This window comes from Schistocerca cancellata, chromosome 2 (assembly GCF_023864275.1).
Source record: "Schistocerca cancellata isolate TAMUIC-IGC-003103 chromosome 2, iqSchCanc2.1, whole genome shotgun sequence".
Lineage (NCBI taxonomy): Eukaryota > Metazoa > Arthropoda > Insecta > Orthoptera > Acrididae > Schistocerca > Schistocerca cancellata.
The window spans coordinates 744,720,277-744,742,432 of NC_064627.1; the positions used below are offsets into that span (position 1 = coordinate 744,720,277).

The window sequence follows — 22,156 nt, forward strand, 5'->3', positions numbered from 1 at the left end:
ATTTACTTTCAGGCCAAGTCTTGACACTTCTGTTGCAAGCTCCACAAATAATTCCTAGTCTCTATTTCACTGTTTCCAGTGAGCACTATGTCATCTGCGTATGCTAACATGTTAATTTTCATTTTTGGAGGATCCCAGCAGGTACCAGTTTGAGTTTCCTCACAACTCTTTCTAAAGCTATATTGAAGAGAAGGGGGGGACAAAGCATGTCCTTGTCTTACCCCAGTTTTATTTTTAAAATGATCAGACTTTAATCCATTTAGTAAAACCCTGCTTGTACTTTCATCCATGCATACTTTGCAGAGATTTGTCAGTTTAATTGGGAAACCAAATTCAGTCATTACATTCCACTAGCTTTGTCTATGGATGGAGGGAAGATTCCTTTAATTCATTCTTTGATTCTGCATCAATTTGGTACACCTGTTTTCATAGTAATCTTCAAGTATGCATGAGTCACATCAAAGGAAGAAAATCTTTTGGAAAATAAACAAACTGTGTTTTCCAGTATAGGTTTTGAAAAATTCTTGTTCCTGCAAGGCAGTAGCTTTCATTAAATGTGCATGGTGTTCTACAGATTGGTGTTATGGTTGCTTCTATTTCTGTTTTAGCATGGCAAGCGACAGCAAGTGACACAATTCTGTAACAAACGGAATACATTGAAGAAAGTTCCTTGTAGTTACTGATTTATTAAAATAATTACTATGGTAAAAATGACTAGATTTTAATAATTTTGCATGACATTTACTATTTAATGATGTTCTGTTTGATGGAAAAAGAAAAGAACGAAACTAACATGAAAATCTGCTCAGGACAGGCCTCTGTACAAGATACTGAAGATTCATCAAAATCTGTGATTAATAGGTCTGGCGGTCCCCTTGTCAGTTGAACAGGAGTGAACATCTCTGAAAAGGGCAGTCTCTAATGTTGGGCAAACAAACATAGATACAAGGAAGATAACTGCAAAGAAACCTTTGGTAACAGGTGAAATACTTCAATAGAGCAACAAAAGAAGGAAGTACACAGATGTTCAAGCAATGAAAGGAATACAGCGATATAAATCCATTAAGAATGAAATAGAAAGTGCAGGACAGCCGAAGCGAAATGGCCACAGGAAAGATGGGAAGAAATTAAAAAATGGACTGATTCAGCATATAGAAAAGCCAAAGCAGCCTTCAATGAAGTTAACAGCAAGGGTGGTAACATTAAGAGTGCAATGGGAATTCCCTTGTTAAACACAGAAGAGAAAGCTAGTAGGTGGAAAAAATACGTTGAAGGCCTCTATGAGAGACAAGGACTTGTCTGGTGATGTGACAGAAGAAGAAATTGGAGTCAGTATGGAAGATATGGGGGTTTCAGAATTAGAGTTCAGAATTTATGAGGGTGAGTCAAATGAAAACCTTAAATTTGTAATAACAAATGGAAATTTCGCGCCGTTATCCTGTAAGTTGGTAGGCGTGCTACAAACAGCATGTAGAATGGCCTGTAGGTGGCAGCATAGTGCAGATGCACACATACCGTCGCAGTATCGGTGTAAAGATGGCCACCCCACTTGCGACTTGCACCAGGAAAGAACAGCATTCTGTTATTTGGTTTTTGCGTAGTGAAGGTGTGAAACCTATTGAAATTCATCGACGAATGAAGGTTCAGTACGGTGATGCATGTTTGTCACAGCAGCAAGTCTACGAATGGAGTAGGAAGTTCGCAAATGGTGTGACTTCAGTGGAAGATGGTCCTTGTCCAGGTCAGGCACAACAAGTTGTGACTCCACAGAACATTGCAGCAGTTGAAGCCATAGTGAAGGAAAACTGCCGAGTGACACTGAATGCCATTGCAGCATATTTACAGATTAGTCATGGGGCAGCACACCACATTGTGCATGATGTGCTCCAGTTTCACAAAGTGTCTGCAAGATGGGTGCCATGGCAGCTGATTCCTGAAATGAGAGAATGACCTGTTGGTGCTTGTGGAGAACTTCTTCGGCGCTTTGAACGAGAAGGTGATGGCTTCCTTGCAAGAATCGTTACTGTGGACGAAACCTGGGTTCACTTCCAACAACTGGAAAAGAAGAGAGCGAGCAAGGAATGGCGCCTTCCTCATCACCAAAACCAAAGAAGTTTCGAACAGAACCATCAGCAGGGAAGGTTATGCTGACTCTCTTTTGGGATGAAAACGGCATCATTTTGGAGCATTACATGCCTAGAGGGACTACTGTCACCAGTGCATCATACACAGGTCTCCTAAAAAATCATCTTCGGCCAGCAATCAAATCAAAGCGACGTGGATTGCTGTCAGCAGGTGTCCTTTTGCAATAAGATAATGCAATGTCCCACACTGCTGTACAACAGTTGCAACAATCACAGACCTGCATTTTGAGTGTCTTCCTCATCCACCATACTCACCAGACCTCACCCCATGTGATTTCCATATTTTTGGACCACTCAAAGACACAATGGGAGGAAAGAAGTTCCATTCTGATGAAGAGGTACGTTATGTGGTGCATGAGTGGTTGCACGGACTACCAAAAGAATTTTTTTCTAAAGGAATTTATGCACTTTGTAAGCACTGAAGGACTTGTATTGACTGTGGGGGAGATTATGTTGAAAAGTGATACAGCTTTGTACCACTTCTGCACAAAAAATAATATTAAAAAAAGTTTAAGGTTTTTGTTTGACTTTCCCTCGTAAAACAGCTTTGGAAGGCTTGACATAAGATAAGAGAGAAGGGTAGGTTACATTCTGTCAGAATTTGTAAAGTCATTGGGGAAAGAGGCAACCAAATCACTATTCACATTAATGTGTAGAATCTATGAGTTGTGACATACCATCGAACTTTTGGAAAAATTCCATCCACACAATTCTGAAGCTAACAGGGCATATAAGTGCAAGAACTATGACACAATCATCTTGACAGCTCATGCATTGCACCTGCTGACAAGGATAATATACAGAAGAATGGAAAATAAAATTGAGAATCTGTTATATGACAATCAGTTTAACTTTAGAAAGACAGTGGCACCAGAGAGGCAGTTCTCACCTTGCGCCTGGTAATGGGTGCAATGCTGAAGAAAAATCTAGATATGGTCATAGGATTTTTCAGTCTAGAAAAAGTGTTTGAAAGTGTAAAATGCTGTGGGATGTTTAAAGTACTGAGAAAGATAGGATCTAGCTCTGAAATATTACTTTGCAAACTTTCAATTGAATCTGCCATCACAACTAAGTCATCCGCATATGGAAGACTGCTTATTTTGTGTTCACATATCTTAATCTCACCCAGTCAGTCTATTGTTTTCAACATATGATCCATAAATAATATGAACAACAGTGGAGACAGGTTGCAGCCTTGTCTTACCCCTGAAACTACTCTGAAACATGAACTCAATTTACCGTCAACTCTAACTGTTGCCTGACTATCCATGTAAAGACCTTTAATTGCTTGCAAAAGTTTGCCTCCTATTCCATAATCTTGTAGAACAGACAATAACTTCCTCCTAGGAACCCAGTCATATGCCTTTTCTAGATCTATAAAGCATAGATACAATTCCCTGTTCCACTCATAGGGAATTGTATCTATGCTTTATAGATCTAGAAAAGGCATATGACCGGGTTCCTAGGAGGAAGTTATTGTCTGTTCTACAAGATTATGGAATAGGAGGCAAACTTTTGCAAGCAATTAAAGGTCTTTACACGGATAGTCAGGCAGCAGTTAGAGTTGACGGTAAATTGAGTTCATAGTTTAGAGTAATTTCAGGGGTAAGACAAGGCTGCAACCTGCCTCCACTGTTGTTCATATTATTTATGGATCATATGTTGAAAACAATAGACTGGCTGGATGAGATTAAGATATGTGAACACAAAATAAGCAGTCTTGCATATGCGGATGACTTAGTTGTGATGGCAGATTCGATTGAAAGTTTGCAAAGTAATATTTCAGAGCTAGATCAGAAATGTAAGGACTATGGTATGAAGATTAGCATCTCCAAAACGAAAGTAATGTCAGTGGGAAAGAAATATAAACGGATTGAGTGCCAAATAGGAGGAACAAAGTTAGAACAGGTGGACGGTTTCAAGTACTTAGGATGCATATTCTCACAGGATGGCAACATAGTGAAAGAACTGGAAGCGAGGTGTAGCAAAGCTAATGCAGTGAGCGCTCAGCTACGATCTACTCTCTTCTGCAAGAAGGAAGTCAGTACCAAGACTAAGTTATCTGTGCACCGTTCAATATTTCGACCAACTTTGTTGTATGGGAGCGAAAGCTGGATGGATTCAGGTTACCTTATCAACAAGGTTGAGGTTACGTATATGAAAGTAGCTAGGATGATTGCAGGTACTAGTAGATGGGAACAATGGCAGGAGGGTGTCCACAATGAGGAAATCAAAGAAAAACTGGGAATGAACTCTATAGATGTAGCAGTCAGGGCGAACAGGCTTAGATGGTGGGGTCATGTTACACGCATGGGAGAAGCAAGGTTACCCAAGAGACTCATGGATTCAGCAGTAGAGGGTAGGAGGAGTCGGGGCAGACTGAGGAGAAGGTACCTGGATTCGGTTAAGAATGATTTTGAAGTAATAGGTTTAACATCAGAAGAGGCACCAATGTTAGCACTGAATAGGGGATCATGGAGGAACTGTATAAGGGGGGCTATGCTCCAGACTGAACGCTGAAAGGCATAATCAGTCTTAAATGATGATGATGATGATGATGAAAGATAGGAGTGAGATGTAGGGAAAGACAGGTAATATAAAATATTTGTGAGAACCAAGAGAGAACAATGAGATTGGGGGATCAGAAGTGCTTGGATTAAAATGGGATACAACCTTTCACCCTTGCTGTCCAACGTATAGCTTTGGAGAAATAGTGATGAAAATAAAAGAAAGATTCAAGAGTGGAATTATTCATCACTTTCACTGAAGATTGCAATGTCATCAGTGAATCTTATCCTGTCACCCTGAATTTAAAATTCAGGGTGACAGGATATCCATGATAAGATTCGCTGATGGCATTGTAATCTTCAGTGAAAGTGATGAATAATTACAGGATCTGGTGGGTGGAATGAACAATCTAATGAGGAGAGATTATGGATTGAGAGTAAACAGGAAAAAGACAGAGGTGATGAGACGTAGCAGAAATGAGAATAGTGAGAAACTTAGTATCAAAATTGGTGATCATGAAGTAGATGATGATAAGGAATTCTGCTACCTCGGAAGCAAACTAACCCATGATGGATTAAGCAAGGAGGGCATAAAAAGCAGACTAGCACAGGCACAGAGGGCATGTCTGGCCAAGGGAAGTATCAAAGAAATTTCTAAGAATGAAGCATTGGAAATATGGTCCTACAATAGAATGTGTTAAAAATCGGGTCCTACAATAGAATGTGTTAAAAATCAGGTAGACAAATACTCACATTAGGTAGCAAGAAAACATAAATAAAATGAAAAAGTATATACAGGATGAAAATACTACAAAATCCAGTCATTTTCAGATTGGTGGGAGGGGGGGGGGGGGGGGGGGGTAAACTACGAAACTGGTTGTGTGTATAAATAAAGGACTCGTGGCTAAAGTGATCATATCTTTTCAAAATAATCTTATATAAATGAAAGATTTTAAAAATTTAATTTGGAATTATTTTGCACTTGCTATCCATCATTGGATGCAGGTCATAGAACAGTCAAAACAAAGGGTCTTCAATGAAAATGTATCCTCAAGTGCCAAAGAAACGTATACAATGATAGCAATAACCAAAACATGTCGCGAAATGAATAGCAAATAAAAAAATAAATGTGAATTATTTTTAAGTATGAAATGTCACATGCTCATATGTAGATTTTCTTCATTAATAAAATTAAGTACATAGAATTATGCTAGTGCTGTAGATAGTAGCAGGACAATGTGGACATAAATGTATTTTTCCTCCTTTCAGGCTAATGAGGCTATACGATATCTTGAATTCTGTGTTAATACCCTACACTGCCAACAACAAGCTATCCACAACTATCTGCTGTCACTTTATGCTAGAATGAAGCCAGATAAGCTTATGCATTATCTTGCCTCACAGGGTAAGTACAGACAAATTGCATATCATTTGCAGCAAATGTGTCAGTTATAGGTAAGCCCATCCCACTGTCGAATTAGAAAGGACAAAATGTAGATATATATTAATGTAATGGCCACATGGTTAGAGGCACCATGTCACTGATTGTGCAGCCCCTTCTGCTGGAGCTTCGAGTCCTCCCTTGGGCGCGGGTGTGTGTGTTGTTCTTAGCGTAAGTTAGTTTAAGTAGTGTGTAAGTCTAGGGACCGATCACCTCAGCAGTTTGGTTCCTTAGGAATTCACACACATTATTAAGGCCTGCTGTTTTAGATCTTGGAGAATCTTTCCCAACCAATTGTGAAGACTTAACCTTGGTCTGAACATCATAATCATAGACCCATATCTCATCACCAGTTATGATTCTCTTAAGGAATGTCTTATTCTCATTTGTGCTCTTCACAGACTGCAAGGTGCAGGTCTTTCTGTCTTGACTCATGAGCCATGGTGCCAACATGATGCATTGCGAGATGCTGTGTCAGTATTTCATGACATGATCCAACTGAAATGTCACATTCTTCTGCAGTGTCTTGGGCACTTAGACTTTGATTGGAATGCACAATTTTGTTGATGTTCCTGACATGAGCTTCGTTGGTAGATGTAGAAGGACATCCTGAATGAGGGTCATCTTTAACTTCCGTCTGGCCATTTTTAAACTGTGTGAACCATTTTTAAACTGTGTGAACCATTTGTAACATTGAGTACGGTTTATGTACTCATCTTCATCTTGAGTTTCATGCAAACTTTAAAGTAGACGCCTTGCTCTTCTAGCTCTTCCATTGTGAAATTTGCAAATTGCGCAACACAATGTTGTATTCAATACAGCACTGAACAATAACTAACAGACATACAATGACGAAACTTCCGGCAGTTGTACATTAAACACAGGCATGTGTAGGGATGCCTACCACATTTCGCCCCAACACATCCATTGGTGCAAAATTATGAATGTTTCAGAATTTTTTGAACCGACCTCATATGATTTGCAACAATATGCTTGGTTCACACAGGTGCCACCTACACAGCTCACTCATGTTCCACATTGAAATTCTTGCTGCTACTTCACTGTTGTATTGTAGGATCTCAGAGGTCGGCAACTGGTACTGAAGCTAATCTGCTATATGGCCAAAGGCTTCCGATTTATGCTGACTGAGGACTGAAATGAGACTGTTTGAGCTAGAGTGTTTCAAAATATTTAATAAAATAATACACGAAATGGAAAACAGATCTCACATTTTTCACACCATTTCAACTGACCTGATATTTTGGTTAAGGAAATGCCTAAAATAAAAATTTGTATCACATCGTGGAAAATTAACTGCTGTGGGAGCCAAATAGCAGACATTGAAACAGCAGAACTGATTAGCAAAATAGCTGCTTTCAAGTGCCAGCTGATGAAAAGCTTTGATACAGCTTCCTATTTGGATATTTTGAAGTTTTTTTATTATTATTTTTCATATAGCTTCACATTTGGATATTTTGAAGGTGTTTTTTCCCAAACTGTGGGTTAAGAGCTGGTTAGCCTTTGTAGGTGGAAGCAGACTGTCAGATTCAGCGATCTTGTTGATAAAATGAGACAAAGTTGCTAAACTGAACTTCAGTGGTATAATCAATGAGGTAATAGCACTCAAAGCAAGGAAATGCAAAGCAGAATTATAATTAAAACACAATTTGGGGAAAGGAATATTTTTGCAACCCTTAATTATAGCTATTTTTCTTTATATTTAATAATTTATCCAGTAATAATAATTTATGAGGAGCAGATGAAAACTGTTGTTTATAATACATCATACTAAAACAGTTTACAGTAGCTGCCATAAACAATAAGATTCATATGTTCTTTTACTTCAATCTTTTTAGAAAGTGCATACAATTTGTAATTTATTTACTACAATGATACATTTTGGTTGTTATGTGCAGTGTCATGAATATGTGTAATATTTTTCTCAGTAATTTTTAATTTTTGTTAAACCTACTTTTGAAGTTATAAAATTTACTAAATCTTTGAAGTTTTTGGGGGGAGGGGGGTGGGAATCACAGTTTTGACAGCTCTGCCAGGGTCACAGGATCACCTCAGTACAGCCTTACATGCACATGCTAATCACTCTTCAACAGTGTAACTGTCCGTTTACATCAGCCATGGCTTCACAACTGAAACAGTGCAATACTGAAAGAAAACAGTACAAGATTGTCAGAGATGCTTTTTGTCAACTTTCAAGCAAGGATACCAATAAAATAACTACTTATTTCCCCAGATGTAAAAAGTCTACGGTTGTATGGAGACTTCTTAGACACAATGATACACTACATATTATTATAACATACATGCTTTGATGACAAAAAATATCTTCATTATCTAAAAACAGGTCAAGAACCAAGTATGGTGTGCTATGATATTCACTACGCCTTACGGCTTTGTCGTGAGCTTCACCTGACTGAGGCCTGTGTCCAGTTGTCAGCACTGCTCGGCCTGTGGGAAGCGGCAGTAGACCTCGCACTGACTGTGGATGTTGGACTGGCAAAGCAAACTGCGAATTTACCTCAGGCAGACAGTGAGCTGCGTAAAAAGTTGTGGCTGAAAATTGGTAAGTGTCTTTACTTTGATATCTTGGAGTTGTATGATCATGTGCTTGCAGCATGTGCTTGTATTTTAGAAACTGCTCAGTAGTAGGTCATTGATCAGTGTTCATTATTTTTTTGGATTACATGGCTGAGGAAACTGATGCAGTTGTTAAGATGCTGGACTCTTGTCCTTGAGGATCAAGATCCCATTTTCTGTTCAGCCAACCCAATTTACCAAGCAAAGTGGCACAGTGGACTCGGATTCGAGAGGATGATGGTTAAAACCCACGTTCAGCCATCCTGATTTTGGTTTTCCAAGATTTTTCTAAATCACTTTAGGCAAATTCCACGATAGTTCCTTTGAAAGGGCATGGCCGACTTCCTTCACCATCTTTTCCCTAATCCCCCCCTGCGGGTTCGGGGGTCAGAATAGGCCCGCGGTATTCCTGCCTGTTGTAAGAGGCGACTAAAAGGAGTCTGAAACGTTTCGGCCTTAATGTGACGGTCCCCTACGGGGTTTGACCCCTATCTTTCAAAATTTTCTGTTAGTGCGTACCATTTGGGGAAGGACGCCTTACGTGGTGTATTACATATCCCTCTTGCCCTAAGATCTGGCACAACCGATATTGTCATGGAGTTGGCCTTACACCGTGCTTCCAGCCACATCAGCTGCTGTGTGTTCCGGGCAGCATACATGCCCTCCATTATGAATTTCCATCTTTGCCCTCCTGACGCATATGGATATTCGACACCCGACATCCAGCACGGTAGCCAGTCCGTTGTGGTGGGGTCGTCATGTACCCTCTTGGTGGTAGCCCCCTGACTACACAGGGATCGCACTGCTGATGCCTAAGCTGCTACCTCCCCACGTATGCCGAGGAGTAGATGCCTATCCCTATGGGGCATCGGGACTCTCAGCAAAGGCCATCCTGCCAGGTGGTCTTTGCTGTGGCTGGGTGGCGCCCGTGGGGAGAGCCCCTGGTCAGAGTGGATGGCGTCAGGGCGGATGACCCGCAATGAAGCGTGGTACATCATCTCTCGCTGGTGGGCCTCCACCACCAGTCTCTAAGTGATTGAGGTCTAACCTCAGCGGCAGGAAATACGAACCACGATCATTTCCCTCCCTGGCCACTCCATGGGAGGAACGTATGGCAAAAGAAGGCAGTGGAGAATATTCACCCCAGTTCCTTGTGTGTACGCGAGTTGATGGGGAATCGTTTATGTCAACCAAGCCCCAGTTTTTTGTGGAGCATTTAGAGGACAAGTTCGGGGAGGTGGAGGGCTTGTCCAAAATGCGCTCTGGTTCAGTACTCATCAAAACAGCATCCTCTGCCCAGTCACGGAGGTTGCTCAATTGTGGCAAGTTGGGGGATGTTTCGGTTAGCATCGCGTCGCATGAGTCTCAACATGGTCCAGGGTATTATATTCCACAGGGATCTTCTTCTGCAGTCCGACGATGAACTACGTGCCAACCTAGAATGACGAGGTGTTCACTTCGTCCGGCACTTCCATCGGGGTCCGAGGGATAATCAGGTAGCCACCGGTGCCTTCATCTTGGCCTTCAAAGGTGATGTTTTACCCGAAAAGGTCAAGGTGATGGTTTACCATCGTGATGTGAAGCCTTATATCCCTCCTCCGATGCAGTGTTTTAAATGCTGGAAGTTCGGGCACATGTCATCTCGCTGTACTGCCGGCGTCACATGTCGAGATTGTGGACGTCCTTCGCATCCCAATACTCCATGTGCTCCACCTCCCATCTGTGTTAACTGCGGAGAGCACCATTCACCCTGCTCACCAGACTGTCGGATCTTCCAGAAGGAAAGGAAGATAATGGAATATAAGACCCTGGACCGCCTGACCTACACCGAGGCAAGGCGGAAATATGAGTGGCTACATCCTGTGCCCATGACGTCTACCTATGCTGCTGCTGCAACACCGGTTCGAACCTCTACAGTGTCGTCACCTACAGTTCGATCTCACCTCTGTCAGAATTCACCGGCCCCCTTGGTTGTGGGGGCACTTCACTCCCTGTTGCTCCTGCCCCATCTACTTCAGGAGCAACACCACCCCAACCACCGGGGACATCTGTTCCCCCTTCCCAGTCGGAGAAGCGTGAGCCTTCTTCAGCTCCTCTCGCCCGGAAGGGGTCCCTTGGGGCCCTCCCATCCCAGGCTTTGCCCAGCGCCAAAGCGGACACCCATAAGTATCTCAAACAACCGCCGGTCGCTGGTCGTAGGGCGTCACGGTCATCTTCAGTCCCTGAGACTGAGCCAGTGAGGCCCTCCCAGCCAGAACCACCTACGGCACAGCACGCAAAGCAGTCCAAGAAAAAGGCTCCCAAGTATCCTGACATTGCAGTGGCACCTGTCCCCCCACAACCTTCTCACTCTGCGTCCGAAGATGAGGTGGAGATTCTGGCGTCCGCTGAGGACCTGGATCTCGCCAGTCCCTCGGACACAATGGATGGCTGTTGTACAGGTGGTGACTCAGTAGCAGCAGGGGCCCAGGAGGCGTAATCTGCCTCCCCAGTCCCTTCACGCCTTTCCCATCCATGGACAATACAATCCTCCAGTGGAACTGCAGCGGTTTCTTCCACCATCTCGCTGAGCTCCGCCAACTTATCAGCCTTCGCCCTTTCTTCTGCATTGCTCTTCAGGAAACTTGGTTTCCAGCAATGCGAACCCCCGCCCTCCGTGGCTATCGGGGTTATTATAAGAACCGGGCAGCTTTTGAAAGGGTGTCTGGTGGCGTCTGCATATATGTCCTTACCTCTCTTCACAGCGAGTCTATCCCTCTACAAACAGCTTTAGAGGCTGTCGCTGTTTGGGTGTGGACGCCACAGGCTGTTACCGTCTGCAGTCTTTACCTTCCACTGGATGGTGATGTCATGCAGCATGTCCTGGCTGCGCTGATAGCCCAATTGCCGCCACCTTTCTTATTACTGGGCGACTTCAACGCCCATAACCCTCTGTGGGGTGGGTCAGTGGCAACAGGTCGAGGCGCCACCATTGAGCATTTATTGGCACAGCTCGATCTTTCACTTCTAAATGATGATTCCTTCACACACTTCAGCGTGGCGCATGGCACGCACTCCGCCATCGACCTATTGATCTGTAGCCCTCGCCTCTTACCGTCTGTCCAATGGAGTGTGCATGACGACTTGTGTGGCAGTGACCACTTTCCGATCTTTCTGTCACTGCCACCATGTCACTCTTCTGGGTGCCCCAGCAGATGGGCTATGAATAAGGCTGACTGGGATTTGTTTTCCTCCACTGCCGCTATTGAGCCTCTCTCTAGTGATGATATTGATGCGGTGGTTCAATCGGTCACCACCGGCATCGTTACTGCCGCCGAATCTGCCATTGCCCGTTCTTCTGGGTCCCCTCGGCAGAGGTCTGTGCCTTGGTGGTCGCCTGAGATCGCTGAAGCGATTAGAGATCGCCGGCGGGCGCTCCAGCGTCACAAGCGACATCCCTCCATAGACCACCTTATCGCCTTCAAACGGCTGCGTGCGCGGGCCCGCCTCCTTATCCGCCAAGGCAAGAAGGAGTGCTGGGAGCGGTATGTGTCCACCATTGGCCTCCATGTCACTCCATCGCAGGTCTGGGCCAAGATTCGACGCGTCTACGGCTATCGGACCTCTGTCAGCGTCCCTGCGCTCTCACTGAATGGAACAGTTTGTACTGACTCCGACGTCATTGCAAACCGCTTAGCAGAGCATTTTGCTATGAGTTCCACTTCTGCGAATTACCCCCAGGCCTTCCGCTCCATTCAAGAGCAGATGGAACGTCGGAGCCTTTCGTTTTGCACCCACCACCCAGAATCTTACAATGCTCCATTCAGTGAGTGGGAATTTCGAAGTGCCCTAGCCGCTTGCCCTGATACCGCTCCTGGGCCAGATGGCATCCACTGTCTGATGCTGAAACACCTTTCAGTGGACTGCCAGTGATGCCTCCTCGACCTTTACAACCATCTTTGGGTCGAGGGGGAGTTTCCGTCGCAATGGCGGGAAAGCATTGTCATCCCCGTTTTGAAACCTGGAAAGAACCCTCTGGAGGTGGACAGCTACCATCCCATTAGCCTCACCAACGTTCTTTGCTAGTTGCTTGAACGGATGGTGAGCCGGCGCTTGAATTGGGTCTCGGGGCCTTCTGGCTCCGTCTCAGGGTGGGTTCCGTAAAGGCCGCTCCGCCGCCGACAATCTGGTGAGCCTGGAGTCGGCCATCTGTACTGCCTTTGCCCGCCGTCAGCACCTGGTCGCTGTCTTTTTCAACATGTGGAAGGCGTACGATACGACATGGCGTCATCACATCCTTTCTACGCTTCATGGATGGGGTCTTCGGGGTCCTCTGCTGATTTTTATTGGCAATTTTCTGTCGTATCGTACCTTCCGCATGCAAGTCGCGGCCTCATATAGTTCCTCCCACGTCCAGGAGAATGGTGTGCCACAGGGTTCTGTTTTAAGTGTCTGCCTGTTTTTAATAGCCATTAACGGGCTCGCTGCGGCCGTGGGAAATTCTGTCTCTGCTTCCCTGTATGCTGACGACTTCTGCCTTTACTACAGCTCTACAGGCATTGCAGCTGTTGAATGTCAGCTACAGGGCGCTATCCGCAAAGCGCAGTCTTGGGCTGTAGCTCATGGGTTCCAGTTTTCCGCAGCCAAGACCTGCGTTATTCATTTCTGCCGGTGACGTACTGTCCACCCGGAGCCGCAGCTTTCTCTTAACGGCGAACTTCTTTCAGTGGTGGAATCACACAGGTTTTTGGGGGTGGTTTTCGATGCCCAGTTGATTTGGCTGCCTCATATCCAGCAGGTCGTCCGCCTCTCGTGGTCTCGCAGTAGCGTTCTCGCTTCCCGAGCATGGGGTCCCGGGTTTGATTCCCGGCGGGGTCAGGGATTTTCACCTGCCTCAAGATGACTGGGTGTTTGTGTTGTCCTCATCATTTCATCATCATCCAGGAAAGTGGCGAAATTGGACTGAGCAAAGGTTGGGAAATTGTACGGGCGCTGATAACCACGCAGTTGAGCGCCCCACAAACCAAACATCATCATCCAGCAGCTCAAACGGACGTGTTGGCGGCATCTCAATGCTCTACGATGTTTGAGCCACACCTGCTGGGGCGCCGACCGATCTACCCTGTTCCGGCTCTACCAGGCGTTAATCCAGTCTCGTCTGGATTATGGGAGCCTGGCTTATGGCTCAGCTTCCCCATCTGTGTTGCGGGTACTGGACCCAATTCTCCACAGCGGGATACGCCTTGCTACTGGTGCTTTCCGCACCAGCCCTGTGGACAGCATACTAGTGGAGGCAGGTGTCCCTCCACTACAGTTACGACGCCAACAATTACTGGCTGCTTATGCTGCCCATCTTTTTAGCTTGCCCGGGCATCCCAATTACTGTGTCCTGTTCCCGCAGTCAGTCGTCCATCTGCCAGAACGTCGGGCCCGGTCGGGTTGTCCGATCGCCGTACGCGTCAAGGAGCTTCTCTCCGGGCTTGGGTTTTTCCCTGCTCCACCTCCTTTCCGGGCACCTCTGCGTACACCCCCGTGGTGTGTTCCTCACCCTTGCCTTCGGCTAGACTTGGCACAGGGCTCAAAGGACTCAGTCCCTCCAGAGGCCTTCCACCGCCGCTTTTATTCCATTCTGGCCACGTATCAGGGCTCTGGAATTGTTTACACTGACGGTTCGATGGTTGCTGGTCGTGTCGGGTATGCGCTAACTCTAGGGGACCATTCCGAACAATGTTCCTTGCCGGATGGCTGCAGCGTTTACACTGCTGAGCTGGTTGCCATCTTTCGTGCCCTAGAGTATATCCGCTCCTGCTCAGGTGAGTCCTTCATTATCTGTAGCGATTCCCTGAGCGGTTTACGAGCTCTTGACCAGTGTTTCCCTCGTTCTCGTCTCTCGTCTGGTGATGGCTATCCATGAGTCCCTGCATACTCTTGCGCGTTGCGGCCGCTCTGTGGTCTTCGTGTGGACCCCCAGGCCATGTTGGGATACCTGGCAATGAGAATGTTGACTGCCTGGTGAAAGAGGCCACTAGTAAATCATCTCTGGGGATTGGCCTCCCGGAGACTGATTTGCGGGCAGTCTTACGCCGCGAAGTTCTTTCGGTTTGGGATGCTGAATGGCACAATCTGCCCACGCCCAACAAACTCCGTCCAATCAAGGCAACGATGACTGTGTGGCGGTCGTCCATGCGGGTCTCCCGCAAGGAGTCTGTTGTCCTCTGCCGGCTGTGCATTGGGCACACTCGGCTTACGCACGGCCACTTATTGCGCTGTGAGGACGCACCTCTATGTCACTGCGGCTCCGTTTTATCTGTGGTCCATATTTTATTGGAGTGTCCACTCTTAGCTGTGCTCAGGCAGTCGTTCGCACTGACTGACATGCTCCCTGCCCTTTTAACAGATGACTCTGCTACGGCTGACTTAGTTTTACGTTTTGTTCGGGCAGGGGATTTTTATCATTTAATCTAAGTATTTCTGTTTTATCTTATTGTTTTGTGTTGATTCTGGCCTTTGGCCTCTGGTTTTAAACTGATTTTTTAATGTGTTTTAAGTGGTTGGCTTTTCCTTTTTTATTTCTATGGTCGGCCAACCACCGCCACACTCTGTGTGATTTTAGTTCGTTTTGTCTGGTCTTTGTCTCAGTTTCTCTTGTTCTGTGTCGTCTGTGCTCTATTCTGTTAATCGTTTTTATTCTCTGTTGGTGTTTTTAGTACTTGGAAAAAGGAACCGATGACCGTAGCAGTCTGGTCCCTTTAACCCCACAAACCAACCAATCTTTTCCCTAATCCGGTGGGACTAATAAACTCGCTGTTTGGTCCCATCCCCCAAATCAACCAACCAACCAACGCAATTTAGGTTTTCTACAGTTCCCCTAAATCATGTTATAAAATACTGTGATAGTTACTATGAAAAGGACACAACTGCTTCTCTATACACCCTAAGTCTGACCTTTGTCTACCTCTCAAATGGCCTCATTGTTGACGAGACATTAAAATCTAAACTGCCCTGCGTTTTTTTATTTTTTTCTATTTTTTTTTTAATTTTTTGCATCCATGGTTTACTTCCATGAAACCACAGAAAATTATGTGTGCATGACAAATTTCAAATAATTAAAGAATAGAGAAGCAAAGAGCACCTTGAGCTCCCTGCTTCACAACTCTACTTTCATTGTCTTTGGATGCCTGTGATTTTGGGATGAACTGTCACTTCTGCATAACATTAAGAATGAAGATGAATCTGCAGAAGTCCACAAATTACTGGAATGTGCCAAAATCTGATGCAGAGAAACGGGGAAGTTGATTTGGTCTTAAAGCTGATTGTGGGATTAAAAATATTGTACAAAGTGTACTGGGAAATTTTTACAACACAACTCCGATTATTATACATTTTCAAAATAATTCCTGCTACACACAGTGAATCTCTCTAGTCTTCTTAATCACTAGTCAGACAACTTTTACAAATAACTTCTGGCAACTGTGATCACCTGTCATGCCTCACAAGCAGGAGATTTTTCCTTGCAGAAATGCTTCATGCTGTGTATAAAATTTTCTCAAGGGTGCTCAAGAACTTTCAGGCCTGCTGCAGCCAGTCAGTCAGCACAAATTTGTGACTGGTGCACTGGAGTATTGTAATTATGTGAGCTCAGCGTTCATTGGATGGTATTACTTGCCTTGGGGCATGTATGCTCTGTTTACTATTTCTTAGTGAATTGTCTTTTTTCTTTTGAGAATAATGCCCCCCCCCCCTCCCCCATTTCACTATACAGTGTATCTAATTACTGTGATATTTTTGATGTTACCAAATGAGTGGCCATCACATTTAAGTGAACAGTGCTACTAGGACTTGGCAGTTCATTTACAGAGACATTCAGACTTTCAAACCATCGCCAGTAAACAAAGAAACCAACTCAGTTCTCACCTTAATGTTGTGTACAATTTATAAATTACAGATGCATTGGAAAACCTATCTTAATATTCAAGATGAAACAATTTCTCGTAACATATGTTCTGTAACATGACTACTGGCTGTTCACTACATGCTTTAAATCACAGTAATTGGCAAAACTTTGTACGACAAGCTGCTCAGCATCACAGCTACAGCACTGACAAATTATTAATGAGAAAAATGAAGCTTATTTTGTTCTTTGGTAATAGCCAGTCTTGTAATAACTTAAGTGAACCGATTAATGCAATGAATAACATTAATATATTTATTCCAGCTAATAAATAATTTAGGACTGTATGTGACAACTCATGGAATAGTAGACGCATTGAGTCATCAGTAGGCGCGCGCGTGCGCACACACACACACACACACACACACACACACACACACACACACACACACCTGCCTCATGGCAGACTGTCCCAAAAAAATGACAGATAACGCATGTAATTTAAAAGATCTCACTACCAGGGCAGGTTGGTAACATCAACATTGTGGTTTTCAGAGAACAGATTAACTGCAACAGAGAACAGAACGTACAGTTTCTGACACAGAACTCTTAAAAAAGTAAAATGTTGCTGTCCCAAAGTGACCAAATAGTTAGTGATCAGTCATTTTAAATTCTTAGGACTGGGGGGTAGGTGGAAAACTTACTTGGAAGTATTGCATTTAAGATGTTGTGCAGAAATACTGTGATCTTCACCATAAGAATGACCTCCACTGACTCTGACACTGAAATGTGGGCTTATTTACGTTGTTTACTTTCACTCTATTGTCAATTATTGTATCATATTCTGGTTCAGTTCTGAATCAGGTTTCTAGTAAATAGAGAGACCACACACATGTGCTTATATAGAACAGAACAAACAGCTAGATTTATCTGTAAATAGATTATTCATGTATTCAATTTGTGATGGTGTGTGTTATTTGCACAAAGTGAAATGTGCAAAGTTTTGTGGCATTATGTGCATTCTCTCTCTACTCTTTCCTTGCTTGCTCCTTTTTCCCCTCCTTCCCCACATCTTTTTACTGGCATTCACTTGCAACGCACTTCAAAAGAACAGTAAAGCAAGACAGGCGTTTTGGCTGGGGGATATTTCTTTCTTCATGGAAAAAATGCTGGTTGTACTGGTGGGAAGGAATATTCAGTGAATAATCTGGATGAATTGGAACAATGCTATGATTCCTCACTCTTAGGTATCTGTGGATCACTGGTGTTTTCTGCCATAGATCACTGTGAGATCTGATACCTCCTATAGACTTTCATCATGTTGTATGTTAGCCCATTTAGAGCATTGTGAGATCTGCTACATCCACAGACTTCCATGACGTTGGATGTTACCCGATTTACAGTGTTCCTATTTCTGCATTACCTTGCAGTTCAAGACGTTGGGCATCTTTAAAAACTTGAGCAATTGTCAAAATGTCCTCCAAACAGGGAGGTGATAGTTTGTATGCTGCAATGTGAACCTCCTTTCCAGCAACATTATAATTATTAGGTTGATGCATAAGTTTGTAGCATTTTTCTTTTCCATTTTGGTATTCTCATTTCTATGGATTTATAAATAGATTGCCATGTTTTTATTTGTAGTTCACTGTTGATTCTTGAGTTTGTGTTGTCATTTTGTTATTTGGAGATAGTGAGTGGACACAAGAAAATGGAGTGCTAAGTTGAGAAATCAGAAGATTTCCTCTGTTTGAGTTCAGTAGAGGGGTGACAGAAGCAGATTCAGTCAGAAATATGTGGTGGGGATAATGCCACTGGACGGAACACAGCAAGGATGACGGTTTTGATGTTACTTATTCCCCATATTCAGGAAGAACTTCGGGGTTTGATGGAGATCATTTAAACACATTAATCTACAATGATGCATGTCAGTATACTCAAGTTACATGCATTGGGAAAGGTTCAAAAATCGGGTGTATGAATACAGCACATTCTAAGCCAAAATCACAAAAATCAGTGAGTAGTCATATGTGTATCCCTGCTTGCTCATCATGGATTGGCTCATGAGCAACACCGACCATTCCTATCTTGTACCACTACTGGTGACAAGAAATGGTGTCTTTATGCTCACATAAGGCAAATAAGTGAATGGCTGTGGGGGGGGGGGGGGGGGGGAGAAAAGGCAGCAACTCCCTGTACAAAGACCTGGTCCACATCCACAGAAGATAATGTTATGCATCGGGTGGAACAGTGTCGGTATGGTGTACTAGAAATTGTTTCCCCCCAGGTGTATCCATCACTGATGACATTTATTGTCAACAACTGTGATACCTTGCAGACACAATCCAAGAGCAATGACCAGTATGAAGTGATGCTACTACATGATAACACTGCCCACATTCTGCTAGAGTGACAAGAAACACTGTTGAGGAGTTGGGTTGGAAAGTAATTCTGCACCCACCTTATTCACTTGATTTTGCACACTCAGACTTTCACCTTTCAACTTTTCCACTTTCTATTGAACAACTGTCAAGAAACTTCCTTTCCAAATGAAACTGCGTTCTGAACATGGCTTGACAAGTTTTCATCTCGAAACCACATGATTTCTACATTTGCGGAAACAAAAAGTATCCACAGCATTGGCAGACTGTTGTAAATAGTGAGGGGGAATATAAGTTATTTAACTTATGTAACAAGTACAGAACGTCCAGACAGAAACAAGAAACATTGTATTTGTGAGAGGTTACCTGACTAACTTGGGAATGGTGTTGAAGGTGCTATAAATAGATGTATCTGTCCTCTGTCATTTCAGGAAATAGGACAACTGTCAATGGAGGCAGAGATGGTGCCACAGAACAATGAAACAACAAAAGCCTTGTCTATTCCTGGTATTGTTTCTATAACAGCACCAAATGCTGCTAGTGCAGTTTCTCATATTGATGGAAAAACTGAAGCAGAACTACATACATTGTCTATTTTAATATCTCCACCAGAGTAAGATATCGAAAGATCTGTGACATTGCAGCTCATGGGTGAGGAACTCTGCCAGAAATGTGAAAGGCGGGTCATTTGGCCTGAGTTACTGACAGCCACAGGCTAAGCCAGCCGCAACAGCTCAGTCTGGTATTGCACGCCACATGAGCTCTGACAGATCACGTCTAGCTTCTATACTGATACTGACACTGCTTTGGGCATTAACTTGTTGACTTACATTCTTGGTTTTTATAGAGTTCTCTGCTCACAATGACCTTGGCATTATTTTTAGATTATGCATTAGTCTCAGGCATAAACACTTTAGTGGTGATGAGTTCTTACCCTACCATGTTTTCAGTACACATTCACACTCTATGCGAGTGTCATAGAGACCAAGTTTTTTTTAACTTCAGCAGCAACATATGTTGCTACAGCAGCGGCGGCAGCAGCTATTTGCCATCATCACCATCATCATCATCATCATCAGCAGCAGCAGCAGCAGAAGCAGTAGCAGTGGCAACTATTGCTGCAACAAGAACAGGAGGTTGCTCTTCTGAAGCTTCTGTCTCAACAGTAACAATCCAGTGTTCATTAGTTTCTTATCTCATTTCTGGTCAGGGGGAATGTCACTTTCTTTTTTCTTCTAACAGTCATTTATACGAAGTTATTTAAAAGTTACAACCTCTTGTCGACCCTAGAGATTTGTCTTTCAGTGACCTATGTGCTTGGTTAACTGAATACTATAATTATTATCACCAAAACTTATTGTGGCAAGATTATACAGTTTAATCGCTGCCTTGCCCCCGAGAGAGAGATCACAGCAAAAAGTATGACCAAGTCTGATGCTAGTGCTTGGTGAAGTGCTTAAAATTGCTAAATCTTTCAAGGTTGCTGTGGCAGCTCAGCATGCTTTTATTACTAAGATCACAGGTTAACAAGTTGTTAGTTACTATCACAAACAACAGTTAACTGATGATTGCAACTCGTTATCATTTAATTATGCCTGTAAGTTTCAACCAAGTCCACAGGTTTACAGATAACCAGCATCTTGTTAGGGACCTAAGCACTTTGATCATTCTGCTTCCTCTTCAGTGCAGGGTGACCATTTTTGTAACATTAGCTGGTGGATCAGAAACCCTCTCCCTCCTTGGTGTCACATTATCACTCACATAAATTGAAGGAACTCCAGTCCTGTTTTGAATGTGCCATTGGGCATAACGGAATCCTGTGCCCACATCGTGCAGTGGACTGCTGGGCCTGCAGCAAGTGCAGTCATTGGGCCATTATGTGTCAGCAAGTGCCTACTGGCAGCATGCTGGGTTGTAGCATGAGAACAACAGTGAGGTCCATGTCATCAGGGCTGGAGATATGATGCCTCCCATTGTGAAAGCAAGCATTCATCTTGTACACATGACCACCAACTCCACCCACCATCTCGGGCCAGAATGCAATATCATGTGGGATGCAAGCAGCAATCTGGAGGTGGTGGGGAAGGATAAGGGGAAGGGATAGTAATTTACGGCTGGGGAGAGAGATGGATCCTGTTTTGTGGAGTGTGCAGGGACTAGACTGCCAACAGGTGCAGCGTCATGAGTTTGTGTGGCAGGGAGGGGGGAAAAGGAACAAAAAAGGAGAGGAGCGGGGAAAGATGGGTGGATGCATTGGCAGAGGGCTGCAAATAAACAGAGTGAGAAAAGAAAGTGGGGAGGAGGTGATAGGACAGAGGGGGATGGTATCTGTTGGGTGGAAAGTGTGGGGACAATATGTTACTATAAATTGAGGCCAGGATAATTACAGGCGTGGAGAATATTTTGTAAGGATAACTCCAATCTGTGCAGTTCAGAAAAGCTGGTGGTGGAGGGAAGGATTCAGATAGCTTGGGTAGCGAAGCAGCCATTGAAATCAAATGTATTATGTTCAGTTGCATGTTGTGCCACAAAATGGTCTACTTTGCTCTTGGGTACAGTTTCACAGTGGCTGTTCATCCTGGTGGACAGCTGGTTGGTAGTCATACCAATATCAAAATGTGCACAATGATTGCAGCAGAGCTGGTATGTGACATGTCTGCTTTCACAGGTGGTCTGGCCCTTGATGGGGTAGGATAAACCTATGAACGGAGGGGAATAGGAAGTGCTGGGTTGGTGGCTTGGGCAGATTTTGCACCTGGATCTTCCACAGGGATATGATCCTTGTGGCAAGGTGTTGGAAGTGGGAGTGGCATAGCAATAGACTGGGATTATGTGGAGGTTGGGTGGGCGACACAACATGACTTTAGATGGATTGGAAAGTATCTTGGGTTGGACGTCTCTCATTTTAGAGAACATTGACAGGTAATCAAAGCCCTGATGAAGGATGTGGTCCAGTTGTTACAATGCAGAGTGGTACTGGGTGACAAAGGGGACACTCTTTCTGGGTGGTTTTTGGGGGTGGTGGGAGGATTGAGGTTGTGAAGGGAAATGGCGTGGGAGATTTGTTTGCAGACTAGGTCTGGGGGATAGTGCCTGTCTGTAAAAGCCTTGGTGAGACCCTCAGCATACTGAGCAAGGGAGTTTTTGTCACTGCAGATATGCTGTCTCTTTGTGGTCAGGCTATATGGGAGGGATTTTTTGGTGTGAAAGGTATGCCATCT

General features: G+C 44.1%; 1 protein-coding gene across 2 annotated transcripts in view; it reads left to right on the top strand.

The window, feature by feature from the left end:
- Positions 1-22,156, top strand: part of LOC126162554 (vacuolar protein sorting-associated protein 18 homolog) — a 329,211-nt gene that overhangs the window by 156,805 nt on the left and 150,250 nt on the right. For both annotated transcript variants that reach the window (XM_049919139.1, XM_049919140.1), the window contains 2 exons: positions 5,921-6,056; positions 8,455-8,673. In XM_049919139.1, the coding sequence (XP_049775096.1) occupies positions 5,921-6,056; positions 8,455-8,673 (355 nt within the window). The remainder of the gene's footprint in view (positions 1-5,920; positions 6,057-8,454; positions 8,674-22,156) is intronic.